The following is a 16,018-nucleotide window of genomic DNA, read 5'->3' as shown; positions in this document are numbered from 1 at the left end:
CTATACCTTTTATTTCAGAGAGTTTGTCAAAAATGCTTGGGCTGATATTGAACGCTTCAAAGAACAAAAGAACCATGATTTAAAGGAGGCCCTCATAAGCTACGCAGTCATGCAGATCAGTATGTGCAAAAAGGTAGGTTTTGGTTTCATTGAAGGTACGAGTATATTCAGAAGTGCCGGCAAATTTCTTTAAAATCAGTTTCTTGTTTGGAACAAAGTATATATCATTTTTATTTTTAAAGTCCATTCTTCTCTTCCAGAATGTTTCCCAGTTTCTCTACTTAATTTTGAAAGAAGTGTCATAGTTAAAATCTTAATTACCAAGTCTCCACTCATCTAAAGTTCCAAATTTGTATGCCCTATTTTTACTTGTATTTGAAAATGTGTACTAAAAACATTACTATGGTTATGTGATATTCTTGAACAGGGCAGTAAAATACCATTCCTAACAGCGATACATACTTTCATTGAAAAATGGTCTAAACGTTAGGGCTTAGATAAAGTAGTATCTAATGGAGTATTCATTGTTGGAAAAGGCAAGATAGATCTCACATGCACTAGGACTCCTAATAAGATGGATCTCACATGCACTGTCCTAATAAGATGGATCTCACATGTACTGTCCTAATGAGATGTCCTAATAGAACGGCAGATGGGAAAACAGGCTACACACTAGTGCATATAATGCAATCCTGTTTTTGTGGGAAAGAGGAAAGTGTGTATTTTTTAAATGATTGTATATATACAAATGAGTTTGAAAAGATACACATGAAAGTGTGTATTAATAAACATGTCACTGATACCTATCGTATAAGGTATGAATACTGAAGCTTATTCTGGTTAAAATAAGTGTTTTGGCAGTGATGGAAATTTTTCTCAAATGATGTTGTAAGAACAAAATGTATAATATTCCTTAACCTCATTTTCATAACCCCAGAGCTGCCTATGTGATCACCAGTCAGTACTGGTGCTTTACATTTCTCTAGTGCTTCTCAATTTATTGAGTGATTCAGCATGCTTTATCTCAGTAAATCATTTAGTAAGTCAATCTGGGACATTAAAGGATTCTTGTGCAGTTTTGTTTTTCTTTTTGTGTTTCATCAGGGAGGAAAAAAAGCTAAAAAGATTAATTTTTTTCCTATTGTTCAAAGCCTCAATAAATATTGATTAACTTTAATGTATAAGTATTAAAATTTCTTCATAAATTAGCAGTTATTAAAGAATATATATATATAAACAGGATATATATATATCTTGTTTGTTGAAAACATACCTTCCACCACTGTCTAGATTTTACTATTAAATTTTTTACAAACATGCATTTTTGTTTAAGCCTATTAGGTATATAATAGCATGTTAGTTTTTGCTAAATAGCCTGCTGTAACCATTGAGAGGGAGTTCATAACTTTTTATCAGAATATTGGTTATTAGGTTAATAAATTAATAATATTTAATTGTTAGACTAATAGGTTTTTTTGTTTCAGATATTGCAAAACTTGTTTCCTTTATAAGTAGAAATGATATGACTATATGATATGAGTAAATGAGTCTTTCAAAAAGAAGTAGGAGTTCTGTATCTTTTTTGAAGACAGGCTCATACAGTGATTCTGTTACTTTTTTCACAAGTATTTCACTTTGACTTATATTTGCCATTGCCAGAAAAAGTGTTCTGTTTGTTGTACTTATTAATTATTCCAAAAGTTGAAACCTAACATACCAGTAAGCCAAGTACTTGACCTTTCAAAATCCTTCCAAAATCACATTGTAAGGTTTTGGGGCCTTTTTTTTTTTGGTTTGTTTGTTTTAAAAGGGAATTCAAGTTTGGACCAATGCTAAGGAATGCTTTAGCAAGATGTAATCCTGTGAAATGAATTTCTCTTCAATCAAAGTACCCCAAAACAGAAGCACAAGTAAATAAAAAGATTTGTTACCCTGCATACACAAAAATATATAGTAAGTTGAGTAAGTTCAACTTTCGTTAATTTGATTATATTAATATAGCACAAAAGGATGTATTTTAATGAAGATTAAATATTATAATTTGAGGTTTTGGGGACTGGTGCTGATTGTAAAATGTTAATTAGATAAAATATACCAACAGATTGTCGCTTCTGAACCAGTGTCTGAATATCAAGATGTTAGGTCATTTCTAGAAGTTCGTTTCAGTGCCCACTGTTTCATATCTGCTTCTGTAGGGAGTCTTTCCCTAAGACTGAATTCTTATCTTTATTTGGTAAGGCCCACTAATCTGTCACAGAGGGTTAATTTTTCTTGCCTTACAGTTGAGCTGTTTGGTTTGACAAAGCTCAGCTGAAATTTAGTGTGAAATCTAAGAATTTCTCCTACATTCATTAATGCCCCCAAACATTACATACACTAGACAAATGCCTTCAGTGTATGTTTTACCAGAATTTTGATATGGTCAAAATTTTATACTGCCAACAAAGAAGACTCAACTTCTCAGTGGAATACATTGTTATAATCTAGGAATTGCTATATAGAAAGTTTTGAGTATGTTACATATACAAGCATTAAATTCTTAAATAATTCTTAACCTCAGTGATGAGCCTAAATTTACTCTGCTTGGCTCTCTACACATGGCATTTCAGGGTACAAGATGTAGCATTTCAATGTATAAGATATATGTAGTGAACATATGTATTATTATCTTCATTATTATCATCCTTTTTTATTGCTTGGCTCTAATTTTTATAAAGATAAATTATATTGTGCTTTTGTGTATGTGTTTTTGTGGTATATGTTCAGAAGCCAAGCACCCTTGGAATTTGCTAGCTTTGCAGAACTCTACATGTGTACTCATTATTACTAATTATGTAAAAAAATTTTTCAGTACTGTTCAACATTTGACTTTTTTACATGTTTGAAATGTTGCTGAATTTTTGTGCTGTTTGCCAGACTTATACAGTAAATAAATGAAATACTGTGTTGATTTTCATATGATTTTTGTTATTTAACAAAGTGGTCTATATCTGTTAGTATCTGATGCCCTGTGGAAAAATAATATATGCCATATTATGTTTTGAAGAGTTTAATTGTATAAATTTGTCTTATGCCAAAATGTTGGGTTTCTTAAAAATAAGATGTTGAAATGATATATGATTTTTAAATGTTTACCTTTTTTAAAAAAAAGATTAAATTGTCAGGAGCAAAAGTCATCTTGATAGGTACACTTTTCATCCCACTGAAGTGGATCCTCTCTTGGCTCACAAAATAAAATAGCTTTCCATTTGGCCTTTAAAATCAAAAGCCTTTTCTTCCAACCTAACCTTATGCTAAATAGAAAATGTATTAGAGGACTTCCCTGGTGGTAAAATGGATAAGAATCTGCCTGCCAATGCAGGGAACACAGATTTGATCCTTGGTCCGGGAAGATTCCACATAGCTTGGGCAACTAAGTCCATGAGCCACAACTACTGAGCCCCCGCTCTGGACCTGTGAGCCACCACTCATGAGCTCCTGTGCTGCAGCTGCTAAAGCCCATGTACCAGAGCCTTGCTCCACAACACGAGAAGCCACTGCAATGAGAAGCCTGCTCACTGCAACAGGAGAAAGTCCAAGCAACACTGAAGATCCAGCACAACCAAAAAAAAGTATTAGGTTTTTTTCCTACTACCTGACCTAATTTGAGAAGGTCACTAATACCTATGTTTTGAGATAAATTAGCAAAAATATTTTATTATCTCTGAAATACACAAAAATTCATTTGGCTGTATGTATATTTAAGTAGGAATATCTTAACGGATTGAGTTTGAAAAAGTTTCACTTGATAGTACAATAATTCCTTTAAAAAGAACTCTTAAAGGAATTTTATGGTGAAAATCATTTTCGGTACTATTGTGTGTGCGTGTGTGCTCACTCAGTCGTGTCTAACTCTTTGTGACCCCATGGACTGTAGCCCACCAGGCTCTGTCTGTGGGATTTCCCAGGCAAGAATACTGGAGTGGGTTGCCATTTCCTTCTCCAGGGGGTCTTCCTGACCCAGGGATTGAACCCACATCTCCTGCACTGGCAGGCAGATTTCTTTACCACTGCGCCACCTGTATGCATTTACCCTTTTCAGTATTTAAAAACTAGAACTCAAAAATGAATTATTTAAAAGGGAGATAGATCTCCAAAGATAAATATAAAAAGCTTAAAAATACATATATATATATGTAAAGCTTGTATGAGCAATAACTAAAGATGACTTATTACATAAATGTAGATACTTCATAACAGGAAAATTTAATCTTTACAGTGTACCACTGATGCAGTTAGTGTAGTCAAAGCATTAAAATTAACTGAAGTCATACCTCACCTTCATTTATATCCAAAAACTTGGTGAATGAGTCATTGGTAATTACAACATAGCATCCAAAACAGGAACTGAGAGTTCTTAAAATTCAAGCATCTTTAGAATAAACACATATCCAGCTTGGAATGGAATGAAAAACCAGGGGTTATGTAACAGGAATGCTAACTAGGCTTTGTATATTCTTATCATCATTTTTTATGTTTACATGCATACTCTCTCCATGGTAGAATTTACTGATTATCCTGAAAATATTTACGTATAAAAATTTTAGAAATTTTTTTTCAAGATTTAATAATCCAGAGAAATAAGCTAACAAAAGGCCAAATCAGTGAAATTGTACTTGCTTCCTTACTTTTATAGCTTTAAATATTTATATATTTAAAAGAGCAGACTAGAGGGGGGGAAATGAGCAATAAAATTCAAAGTAAGTAGAAGAAAGAAATATTAAAAGCAAGAGCAAAAATCAGTGATATTGAAAACAGGTAATACAGTTAACAAAGCCAAAAGTTGGTCTTTGAGAAGATTAATAAAATTAAACCTCTAGCAAAGTGATGGAAAAACCTAAAAGACAGATTATCCTTATCAGGAATGAAATCAAGAATGTTATTTAGATCTTTCAGATGTTAAAAGGACAATAAGGAATATTATGTACAAATTTAAACCAATAAATTAAAGTCATCAAATTTCTTGAAAAATACAGCTTACTAGAACTGATACAAGACAGAAAATGTGAATAGTTTTAATATTAAAGAAATTATCAGAAATTTTCATACAAAAGAACTCCAGGTCCACTTTGCTTTATTGGTGAATTCTGGCAAACATTTAAGGAGTAAAAAGCTTTAATTCTACACAGATTTTCAGAAAATAGGGGCAAACAGGATACTTACCCTATTTTTTTTAAAAAATGAAAACAAGTATTACCCCAATAGCGAAACAAGCCAAAGACATTTCAAGGAAAGAAAGTGGCCATACCAATAGATACAGAAATTATTGAACTATTAGCTAGTTGAATCCAGCACTATATAAAGAACATAATATCTTATGACCAAGTAGAGTTTATCTCAGAATGCAGGGTCATTTTAAAATTAGAAGAGTCAGTTACTATAGTCTACCATAATAACAAAATAAAGGAAATCCTTCATGATCACTTCAATACATGCAGACAGACATTTGACAGGATTAAACTCTGATTCATGACTTAAAACTCTGAGGAAACTAGGAATAGAAGAAAATTTGATAAAGTGCCTCTGTGGAAAACCTACAGCTAACATCATATTTAATGTTGGGAAAATCAAGTTCATTACTAGACAACTCCCCACTAGACAGTATATGTCCCCATTTCCCCCTTTCCTCCCACCAGTGCTGAAATTCTTCTGGCTTTCTCCATTCAACTGTCTCCTTCCCGGATTGTTCCCTGTGCTCACTTTTCTCAGAATATTGTTGAACCTTGAAGAAGATGGCTGCCTCATTCTTAAAGCTTCTAACAGGAAATTGATTCATGTATGTTCACCAGGTGGACACTCCAAGTCCAAAAAGCCTGGGGAATCTGTTGATTCAGGAAATTTTATAAAATCATCCCCAGATGAAGGTGGAACTAGTTGATTCAGTAGCAAAAGTCCAAATGAATAAACCATCGTGTGATAGAAGCACCATCAGCAGAAGACGAGGAGAAATTCCTAAATACTCAGTTGTTCAGGCCTTGATTTCAGAGGGTAATAGCTAACATGCATGACAATGCTATTCATACTACACCTAAAACTGAGGCACAGTGTCGCAGTGTGCTGGCCCAAGGTCCCATATATAGTAATGAGTAGAGTCAGAGTTTAAATGAACCCAAATAACATGGCTCCAACAGCCTGTACTTTTCAAGGCTTTTCCCTTTTTGAGGAGCAGAGACTTGGAGGAGACCCTCTGGGACAGACCCGTGAGGATGGCAGAGGGATAGAAAAGGTAACTTTCATAATACTCAGATTGTAAGGTATTTGAAAGGAAAATGTCATGGGTATTTCTGAAAGTGGGAGCAGGGAGTGGAGACATGAGAGAGAAGCAGGCTCTGGTGAAATACTAGACTAGTTCTCCAACTTTAATGTGTTTGTGAACTGCTTGGGGATCTAGTTAAAACACAGATTCTGATTGAATAGTTTATAGAGTGGAGCCTGAGAGTCCACATTTCTTAACAAGCTCCCAGATACTGGCAGTGGTACTGGTCACCCTTTCAGTAGTGAGGTGTTAAATACATACATTTATATTATATTGGACATCACTAGCTATTAGGCCAATGACCTGGCCAAACAGATCTATTTTGATTCAGTTATTTAGAAAATATACAAAAATTTAGCAGTTATACAAAAAAAAAAAAAAGAAAATTAGATAATAGCAACTTCTTAGTACTATGTCAAGTTTGGAAGTTTATATCAAAAGCAAGTTCTATGTGAAGCTTTAATGATAAAGATGAGTATATGGATAATAATTACATAAAAACACTGAAATTTTATAATGTGATAAAAATAGCATTTACGAGGCATTCATCAAATATTGTGGAAGATTTTCTATTAAATACAGTGATTTAGACTGTTCTTTTGGTTTATGTTTGCACCTCCTCAGAATTCCTCTAAAATGGCAGTAAGGGAAAAAATTTTTTTTTGAGTACCATTAAGGGCAAAGGGAACAGAAGAGACAACTGTGTAAGAAATGTTGACAAAATCACAAAGTTTTGGAAGAATAAAAAGATGGAGAAGTGTTAATTGACTAAGCAAAATGGTGACAGCTGAAATTTATTAATACATGCTTATAGTGGGGTCTGCTAATGAGAAGTGAGCTAGTTTGCACAGCAGAATGTTAGAAAGACTTAGGAATTAGAGGAAACCAAATGAATGGGTGTAGAGTTAAAGGTAGGGGGAGGGGTCGGTGCAAAATCTATACCAAGAGCAAGTAGACGCCAGGACCTGACTCTTCTCCATATAATGAGGAAAGCACCATTGCACATTACTATGAAATTTCACATGAATAAAAAATTCCAGGAAAAGTTAATATACAGAGAATTGCCATCATCATAGCGTCAGGCTTCTCAATAGCAAAGTCTCTGAAAAGAATAATTCCTTCAGAATTCTAAAGATAAACTATTTCCAGCTTGACAGCCAAACTGTCAATCACATGTGAGGCAGAACAAAGACATTTTTGGATGCGTAGTCTCAAAAAATTCTCTTCCTATACATTTATTCTCAAAAAGCTATCAGAGGATGTGGTTCACCAAAGCAGAAGCATTGACCCCGAAGACATGGGATACAGAAAAAGGAGATCCAGCATAGAAGGTAGATGACAGATATGCCCAGAATACAGTCAAAAGGAGTCCCAGGAAGGCACTGTCCAGTGGGAAGCCAGAGATGGAGAGCTCCAGGAGGAAGAACAGCTGGGGAAAAGTTGTAATTTTAGGCTTCTGTATAGATTTGACAAATGTGGAATGTTGTATTTAGAGCCACTGGAGTGGGATGCTAGACATAGAAAACTAAACAATAAAAACAAGTCTATTATAATATTCAGGAGGAAAAGAAATGTTTTGCAGGAAGAGAATCATAATCAGAGTATACTACATGGCTCTGAAGTTAAAATATTTACATAATTATAATAGTGGAAACCTGACAATCAGCTTATCCAGACATGGTGCTAACCACTGCAATGGTTGTTTGGGAGGGGAGATTAAGCGTGCCAAATACTTAACTTAGTATGTCGATAAATCAAGACACAGCTCCAGAAGGATTGTTAAAAAATACAAAGATAAATGTCCAAAGAAATGGCAAAAAGAATTGAAGGGACTGAAGAATAGAGAATAGGTAGAAGGTGAAATAAGGGGCAGCTATTTTTGTAATAAACTTTTTTGTTAACACTATTGTTAATTCTCACAATATTTTGTGTGTATTGTGGAAATTCTCAAGCATACTCACAGGTATAGAGAAAAGTACAGTGAATCTCCGTGTACCCCTCATCCAGCCCCAACAATTACAGATGTGGCCAATCACATTTCATCCATACTCTCACTAATTTTATTTTATATTGTAAATCTTTAAATATTATTTAATTTTTAAAAAATTTACTGAAGTATAGTTGATTTAGAATGTTAATTTTTACCGGACAGCAAAGTGATTCAGTTACACATATGTGTTCTTTTTCTTTTCTATTATGGCTTATTATAGGAAATTGTAAGTACTGTTTAATTTTAAATTAATAGTTAAATCCCTGCAGGTGATAGGAATAATATTTGTGAAAAATTATCACTATACACCAAACTGCTTTGTGACCAAAAGGAAAATAACAGTAATCACTACCTCAGACAACATGACCCCATAGGAACCTTATCAAAGTTGGGTACATGTGGTAGACAGTATAATACACTAGAAATGAATATGGACATGAGTGATAAAAGTGAGGAAAACACACATCTTCTCTCCAAAAGTGGCTCCAAAGGAATTGTAACTAAAAGTCAGAAAATTAAGAGAGTCCCGGGCACTCGGAGAATCCGGAGCCATGTCCCGGAACCTGCGCACTGCTCTCATTTTCGGTGGGTTCATCTCCCTGATCGGCGCCACCTTCTACCCCATCTACGTCCGGTCCTTAATGCGGCTGGAGGAGTACAAGAAGGAACAAGCCATTAATCGAGCTGGTATTGTTCAAGAAGACGTGCAGCCACCAAGGTTGAAAGTGTGGTCGGATCCATTTGGCCGGAAATGAGAAGATTAACACCACCTCTAATTATGCAAGTAGACAGAGACTTCATGCTTTCAGTTCTGCAGCAAGTGCAGTAAGTCACCTGGCTAGAGAGCAGTGGCTGGAGCAGAAAACTCTAGAAGGCCATAAAGAGTCCTGTGCATGAGGATTACGTCCCTTCTTAAAAGAACCGTGGAATAAATCATACCATTAGGAGGGTTTTCATGATTTGGTTTCCTTTCTGAAAATGAAGCTGTCTCACTCAGCTGGGCTTGAAGGCTATCTACATATTATTCAGTCTCTACCTCTTAGCCAGCCACGCTGTGATACGAATACAAGCAACCAGTAGACTGGGAAAGATCCTAGACTGTTTTGCCATCCTCCAAATAGGAAATTTCAGGGGAAAACTACCATATTGAGCAGCCTCATAGGGCTCTTTGAAAATGTTAAAGTTGATAAAACTCTTTGAGGACAAGGTATATTGTACTCTTTAGGAATAAATAGTTCAACTTAACTATCTCATTAGGAAGGTTTCTGCATGTTGAGAAATAAATTTGAAGCAAACTAAATGGGTCTGCATGCCTATTAGAAATCATTGTTGAATTGACTGAAGTGAAAATGTATATATTAAAATGATTTCTCTTACTTCAAAAAAAAAAAAAGGTCAGAAAATTAAAGCAGTATCAGGAATTAGGCTATCAGCAAAATATGGCTACAGCATACTGACATGAAACGGCAGTGTCCACATCTGCCCCTCCCCACTTACTATAGATAGTGTCATAAGTGATGGTTTCCAGTCACCATAGTACACTGCCTGCTCGTTAGAAACTTGGCTTAGTGTGCAAATTCTGCGCTCCTGTATGTGACAGGATGAAGAAAGGAGAAGTAGTGTGAGTCAATAGCTAATTCAGAGTATGTATAATAAAAATGTAAAAATAATTCCTTCTTTCTTCTAATATATAAGAAGCAGAGGAAAAGGTGGGGCACAGGTCAAAATGATTGAGAGTGGGGTGCAGCGTATACATAACCAGGGAGCGGCTGACTTTGGAAGGGAGGTAAATTCTAGCACATTCGTTTCTGATTACATTCCCATGCTGGTATTTAAATAATTTGGCAATGACCTACCATTTAGAACTGCGTACATTTTACCTATCCCCACCCCACCCCACCACCCTGCCCGCAAGGTTAAAGTGAAAGTTGCTCAGTCGTGTCTGACTCTTTGCAACCCCATGGACTATAGAGTCCATAGGATTCTCCAGGCCAGAATACTGGAGTGGGTTGCCTTTCCCATCTCCAGGGTATCTTCCCAACCCAGGGATCGAACCCAGGTCTCCTGCATGGCAGACGGATTCTTTACCAACTGAGCCACAAGGGAAGCCCACCCACAAGTTGAACATAACTATGTTTTGTTTGTTCAAGGGGAAAAGCTATCAAAAGTACAGAAAGGTAGCCAGCAGTGCATCAAAGCTCCAAAATGACAGATTCTTATCAGGAGAAGCAAGTCTGGGGCCAGAAACTCAGGGCCACCCCCAAGCCAAGGGGCAGCATGGGAGCCCCCTGAAAGATGGTGTGGGTCCGTGTGGACGTTGGCACCTTTCATTGCCTGTTCTGGCTCTCCTGCCCTTTATTTTCCTGCCCTTGAGCTTCCAGTTTGGAGTGGGTGGGGCCAGTTAGTGATTTGGGAATTGCTCCAAAGGACAGAATTATTGTGAGAACAGATTAATACTGTGCAGTGAAGCACCTGATGCTCAGAGAGGCCAGATGAAGGGCAGATTCTTTCTGAAGGCATCAAGTGAATAATTCTTCCCAGAGTTGCTAAATTTTAAGAGAATGGTTGAGCAGTGTGTTTTCCGGTTAAAGGTGGTGATAAGAGCTAAGGCACTCATTCCCTCAAAATCAATCCCTGATCTTTCCTACTGACTGCAATAAATGTGAGGAAGAAATTTTCAATGGTGATATTTATGAATTGTTAATTAGCATAGTTGACTTTTGTTGACCTCATTAGTGGGAGTCAAAATTTGAAGGAAAATGAAAGTTAAAATTTATGGGATTCTGATTCATGGAATTTCAGGTGGGGCCTGGGGAAAAAAATCTGCATTTTCTAAAAATGTCCCAGGAGATTCTGATGAGCAACCAAGTTGAAAACACTTCATTCTAAGGATAGAGGCAAATGGTAACCACCACAGTGGAGTTTAGTTATAAATGACACATTCCATACCCTTCTTTGCCTTCCAGATATGGTCAATAAAAATGCAGCCCATAAAAGTTGAAGCCCTTCCAAATATGGTCATGGATGTGGTGAAGAGTTCACTTTAGGACATGTGGAGCTTGGTATGATGAGAACAACCAGGTCGAGGTGGCCAGGAGGGAGTTAGATATACAGGTCAGAAGCTCCAGAGGAGTCTTGGCTGAACATGGGTTTGGGAGACGTTAGCAGATAGATGGAATGAACATTGGGGGGAGCAGCCTGAATGAAAAGAAACCCCCCCCCCAAAAAAAAGAAAAGAGACCCAAGCATGAAACTGTATGCGTGGATATGGGCATGACCATTGTAACTAATCTTTCTTCCTTCTACTTCGGTTTTGGTAAAAACTCAACTCTATTTCTGTGCTAATCTGTGTTCCTGTTTAGACTCTTGAGTGCCCAGTTCTTTCAGCCATCACTCATGTGCTTTCCAGGCTCCGGCCCACCTGAGCTAGTATGACTTGTCAATCTCTGATTTGAAGTATCCTTCTCAAAACTTAGGATCCAGAAATAAGTATGACCCTTCAGAGGTTCACCCAGTGTAAGCAGGATGCAGGAATGCTGCTCCTGGCTGGTATTGAGGCACCACTCGTTACCTGTCAGCAAACTGAGGATCACCACTGTGAGCCGGGTCTCTGTTTCCCTTACACCGCTAAAGATGCTCGGGAACCAGAAAGAAGACAGAGTTAGTCGCTCAGTCCTGTCCAACTCTTTGTGACCCCATGGACTGTAGCCCACCAGCATCCTATGTCCATGGAATTCTCCAGGCAGGAATACTGGAGTAGGTAGCCATTGCCTTCTCCAGGGGATCTTCCCGACCCAGGGATCAAACCCAGGTCTCCTGTATTGCAGGCCGATTCGTTAACCACCAAAACTATGTTGTATCACATGATTCTACTTTTTTTGATTCTCTATATTCATGTATATATATACACACACACACACATATATATATGTGCTAAGTCACTTCAGTTGTGTCTGACTCTGTGCGACCCCATGGACTATACCCCGCCAGGCTCTTCCGTCCATGGGGATTCTCCAAGCAAGAATACTGGAGTGGGTTGCCATGCCCTCCTCCAGGGGAGATATATATATACATATATATATATAAAGGTTTCAAATTTCTTTATGTATTTTTAGGTATAGACCCATGCATACCCACAGGTAAAGGATTGGCTTCTCTTAGGACTTACTGGCATATCAAAAATGTTGGTCAGGCCTGACAGAAGCACCAGTGTTCCCCGTGCTGCTGTGTTGGTCAGGTGGGAATGATCGAAGAACACTGGCCCTACTGCAGTCCTGAAACCGTGGGTAACCATTAGTCAAAATTTCATGTCACCTACCTTCACTAGTCAGGGTTATCTACAAAAGGCTTGCATGTCCTCCATGCAGCATGTAGCCTAAACAGTAAGTTGTTTGCCCAGTTATTTTCCAGAAACTTGGAGTCTGCTGCATCTTGGAGGTGAGCTGGTTGAGACTGGACAGGACCACCAACCCCTCACACTGGGCCTGCACGAGTGTCTGCCCAGTGACCTCTGATGTCAGAGGGCTCACAGCCACCCTCAGGTGGTGCCTGATGCCTCCATTTTCCAACGCGCTGATGCCCATAGCCTAGTGACACCTGTGCAGAACATCCATCACCTCACCTTTCCCCATGTTCCCTGTGCCTCAGGCTACCCTGCATCTTTCTTCTTTATCTCTTAAGTGCCCTGAGCCCCTTGCCTGTGGGGAGGTACATGTGAGGCTTGCTTACCCCTGGCTGCCCTGTGAACAAGCCCCCTCTGTGCTGTAAACCTCAGCACCTCAGTGTTTTGGCTGCTGCGTGGGGAGCAAAATGAACCTGGTACCTGGTCTGGCAACGCCCCTGAGAGGTCTAGTTCCCAGTCCGGCTCAGCAGAGACTCGGGGAGTCCCACTTCTGCTTCTTCCACTGGTCAGCAGCCCTGGTAAAAAGTCAATGGAGGGGATGATACTCTCTAATTAAGAACTTGACTGACCTTTGAAACAGACCCAGGTCTTCCAATGATAGGATCCCAGAATCTTCAGCAAGCAATGAGCTTAGAGATGATTTCCGGTCAATTTAGAAATGAGGAAACGTGACCAGAGAGAACAAGTGACTCGCTCCCAGTCACACAGCAGATGCTCGACTTCCGGACAGGGTTCCTCCCTTCCTGCATTTGCTCTGTCTCCTGAGCTAGTGGGCCTGGGTGCCTTGCCCAGATCTCTCTGGCTATCATGTCTCACCACTTGCTTGTAGCCAGGGACAGGGACTGGAAAGGGGATAAGGCGAGCCCTCACACCAGGTCGGGGCACACGGAGAGCAGTTTGTGGGGAGAACACGGGAAAACAATTGGCTGAATGAGTGTGTGGGATCAACACTGCCTTTCAACCATGCAGAGACTTCAGACGGTTACTGTTGCAAACAGCTCTCCAGTCCCTTCCTTAACCTGAGCCCGTGTATGTGACACCCTGGCGGGGTGGGCAGGACGCCAGTGATAGCTGTGTTTAACAGGTGGCCTGAGCCCCAGAGCACGATGGGCGATCTGGGTTACACAGCTGGGGGGACCAGGCCTGGAAGCTGTGGCTCCCACTTTGCCTGGCCCAGCCTGCAGGGAGGCCTCTAAGGCTCTTCAGGGGTCCCCCTCGTGGGGAATGGGTTCCTTTGGTGGTTGGCAGAGCTGCTGGAGTCCTGCGACCTTCCCGCTTGTGGTGAGCTCGCCAAACCTGCCTGACACCTGAGCTCCAGTGGCTCCTTTTCAGGCCCAGCTCATGTTCCTCTTTGGGGGACATGGCTCTGCTTGGAAGTAACTGAAGACCCCCTGTCTTCTGTTAGAGGTGGAAACTGAACCATAGTTTCTGGTGGGGCCTGGGTAGTCATGGCAGAGCGTCTGCCTGGAAGCAGGCTGGCTGAGAGCTGGGGTGACCCCAAGGGTTGCCCTCCGCAACTCCCCGAGCTCATTTGCTTTCGTTTGCCTCAGAACCCAGGGACCTGGTGCCTCTCCTGCGTGAGGCATGCTAGGCTCCCAGCCCATCTTCCCTATCTAGAGAACCATCCTCACAAACTCATCTTAGCCACAACCTCCGCTGGGTGATCTTCTCTGTGCCCCAATTCAAAGAGCCTTCGGCTCCCCAGGCTCCCTGTTCTTAAACTTTAGCATCAAATGCTGAAATTGCTGGTTTCTCCGTGGGGGCAGGGAGGGTTAGGGAGTGGGGGTCAAGTCTGCATTTGAAAAGGACATGTTTGCTTCAGCTATAGGGATCAATGTACTCTGCAGTGTTTCTATTAAATTTCTGAATTGTGAAGTTCAACCCTTTATCCTTACAGATTTTTTTTGGTTGCTTGATCAACTACTGAGAGAGGTGTATTAAATCTCCTACTTCAATGCTGAACTTGTCAGTTTCTCCTCAGTTTTGTCAGTTGATGCCATATACAGTTTGATGCTCTCTCATTAGATGCAGGAAGGGTTTTAATTTTTATCTTTATTGAAACTTTTTATCAGTATATTATGCCTCTGTTTCTATTTATACTGTGGTCCTCCCTCCACTCCAAATTACATGATGAGATTTTTCCCTTTAATTTTTAAGGACTACATATGGATAAACCATGATTTAATTAACTAGTCCTCTATTATTGAACATTGATTGTATCTAATTTTTCACTTTTATAAATCTCACTGGAATGGAATTTTTGTATACAACTCTCTCTTCTTATTTCTTCTGCGCAGAGTCCTAGTCATGGAATTATGAGGTCAGGGCGTATGAACATTTTAAAGGCTTGTCATATCTGTTGCTCCTTCATGGCTATTGATCAAATTAGAATTTTTGAGTGTGGAGTCACCCAGTTGGCTCTGGTTGAGCTATGTGTTCTTAAAATCTCTCAGTGTTTTTGGCTTGGTCTTTTTTGTCAACCAGGCATCCCCCACATTTATGCACTTGGTGGACAATAAATGTAATTAAGAGCTTTATGCCTGTTACATCTCGCCTGTTAGTTTTGGCCCAGCCTGCCGATGCCTCAGCCTCTGATTCAGTCACCAATGTGGGGCCATGCCTTCTGTAACTTTGTTTGGGTCAAGATGGTAATGAGAAGAGGACCCCACAGGGATATCGAATTCTTAAGACTAATTAATAGTTTATTACACATAAATAAACATAAATTACATAAACATTACACATTTAAATAATAAACATTACACATAAATATGCACCAGGCATTATATATATGTTAACTCATTGAATCATCACAAAATCCCCCAAAAGCCACTTTAAGAGGTAGGAAATAAAATTCAGAGAAGGAGACTCTAACTAGTCACCCTGCTCTGGGTGAGCCGAGCCACGATTCCAGCCCTGGGCTTGGGCTCCAGCCTGCGACCCAAATGGCCAGCCCTGCTCTACAGAAATCCACCAGCAGGTGGCAGTAGTGCTAACGGGCCCAGGAAGTACCCAGGAAGAGCTCAGAAATAGCCACAAACCTGCACTTTCTTCATATAAAGTAGCATTGACTCTTATTGACGTGCCTAAAACTAGATTGTTCAATAAAATAAACATTAACCCAGCAGGCACATTCCTCAGGGTAAAAAGATAATAAAGTAAACAGACCTTTGAACGTGGCCCTCTCTAGCCTAGATTTCATCACTGTGATTCCTCAGGGGGAATCTCTGCTTTGAACTCACCTGCACTTGGATGATCCTTCCCGACTTTCCACCCACACTTTGCTGCTCCTGCCCCTGCCTTTCCACCCCTGGCAGAAATCAAGGCTGTG

At 39.4% G+C, this 16,018-nt stretch overlaps 2 protein-coding genes across 2 annotated transcripts in view; both read left to right on the top strand.

Annotated features, from left to right (window-relative positions):
- SNX4 (sorting nexin 4) overlaps window positions 1–2,956 on the top strand; it is a 52,942-nt gene extending 49,986 nt beyond the window's left edge. The window contains exons 13-14 of the mRNA XM_043473210.1: window positions 19–133; window positions 1,811–2,956. Of these exons, the coding sequence (XP_043329145.1) occupies window positions 19–133; window positions 1,811–1,858 (163 nt within the window). The 3' untranslated portion in view covers window positions 1,859–2,956. The remainder of the gene's footprint in view (window positions 1–18; window positions 134–1,810) is intronic.
- Window positions 2,957–4,076: 1,120 nt separating this feature from the next.
- LOC122444657 (small integral membrane protein 20-like) lies at window positions 4,077–9,678 on the top strand. The gene has a single exon (XM_043473209.1). It carries the CDS (start codon window positions 8,837–8,839, stop codon window positions 9,038–9,040), a length of 204 nt encoding a protein of 67 aa, XP_043329144.1. The 5' UTR covers window positions 4,077–8,836; the 3' UTR covers window positions 9,041–9,678.
- Window positions 9,679–16,018: the final 6,340 nt, after the last annotated feature.

This window comes from Cervus canadensis, chromosome 7 (assembly GCF_019320065.1).
Source record: "Cervus canadensis isolate Bull #8, Minnesota chromosome 7, ASM1932006v1, whole genome shotgun sequence".
Taxonomy (NCBI): Eukaryota; Metazoa; Chordata; class Mammalia; order Artiodactyla; family Cervidae; genus Cervus; species Cervus canadensis.
The sequence above is the reverse complement of the archived record's forward strand: the minus strand, read 5'-3'. Positions and strand labels throughout refer to the sequence as shown.

Coding starts and splice junctions, on each gene's coding strand:
- LOC122444657 (XM_043473209.1), top strand. CDS start 8,837: ATGTCCCGGAACCTGCGCACTGCTCTCATTTTCGGTGGGTTCATCTCC.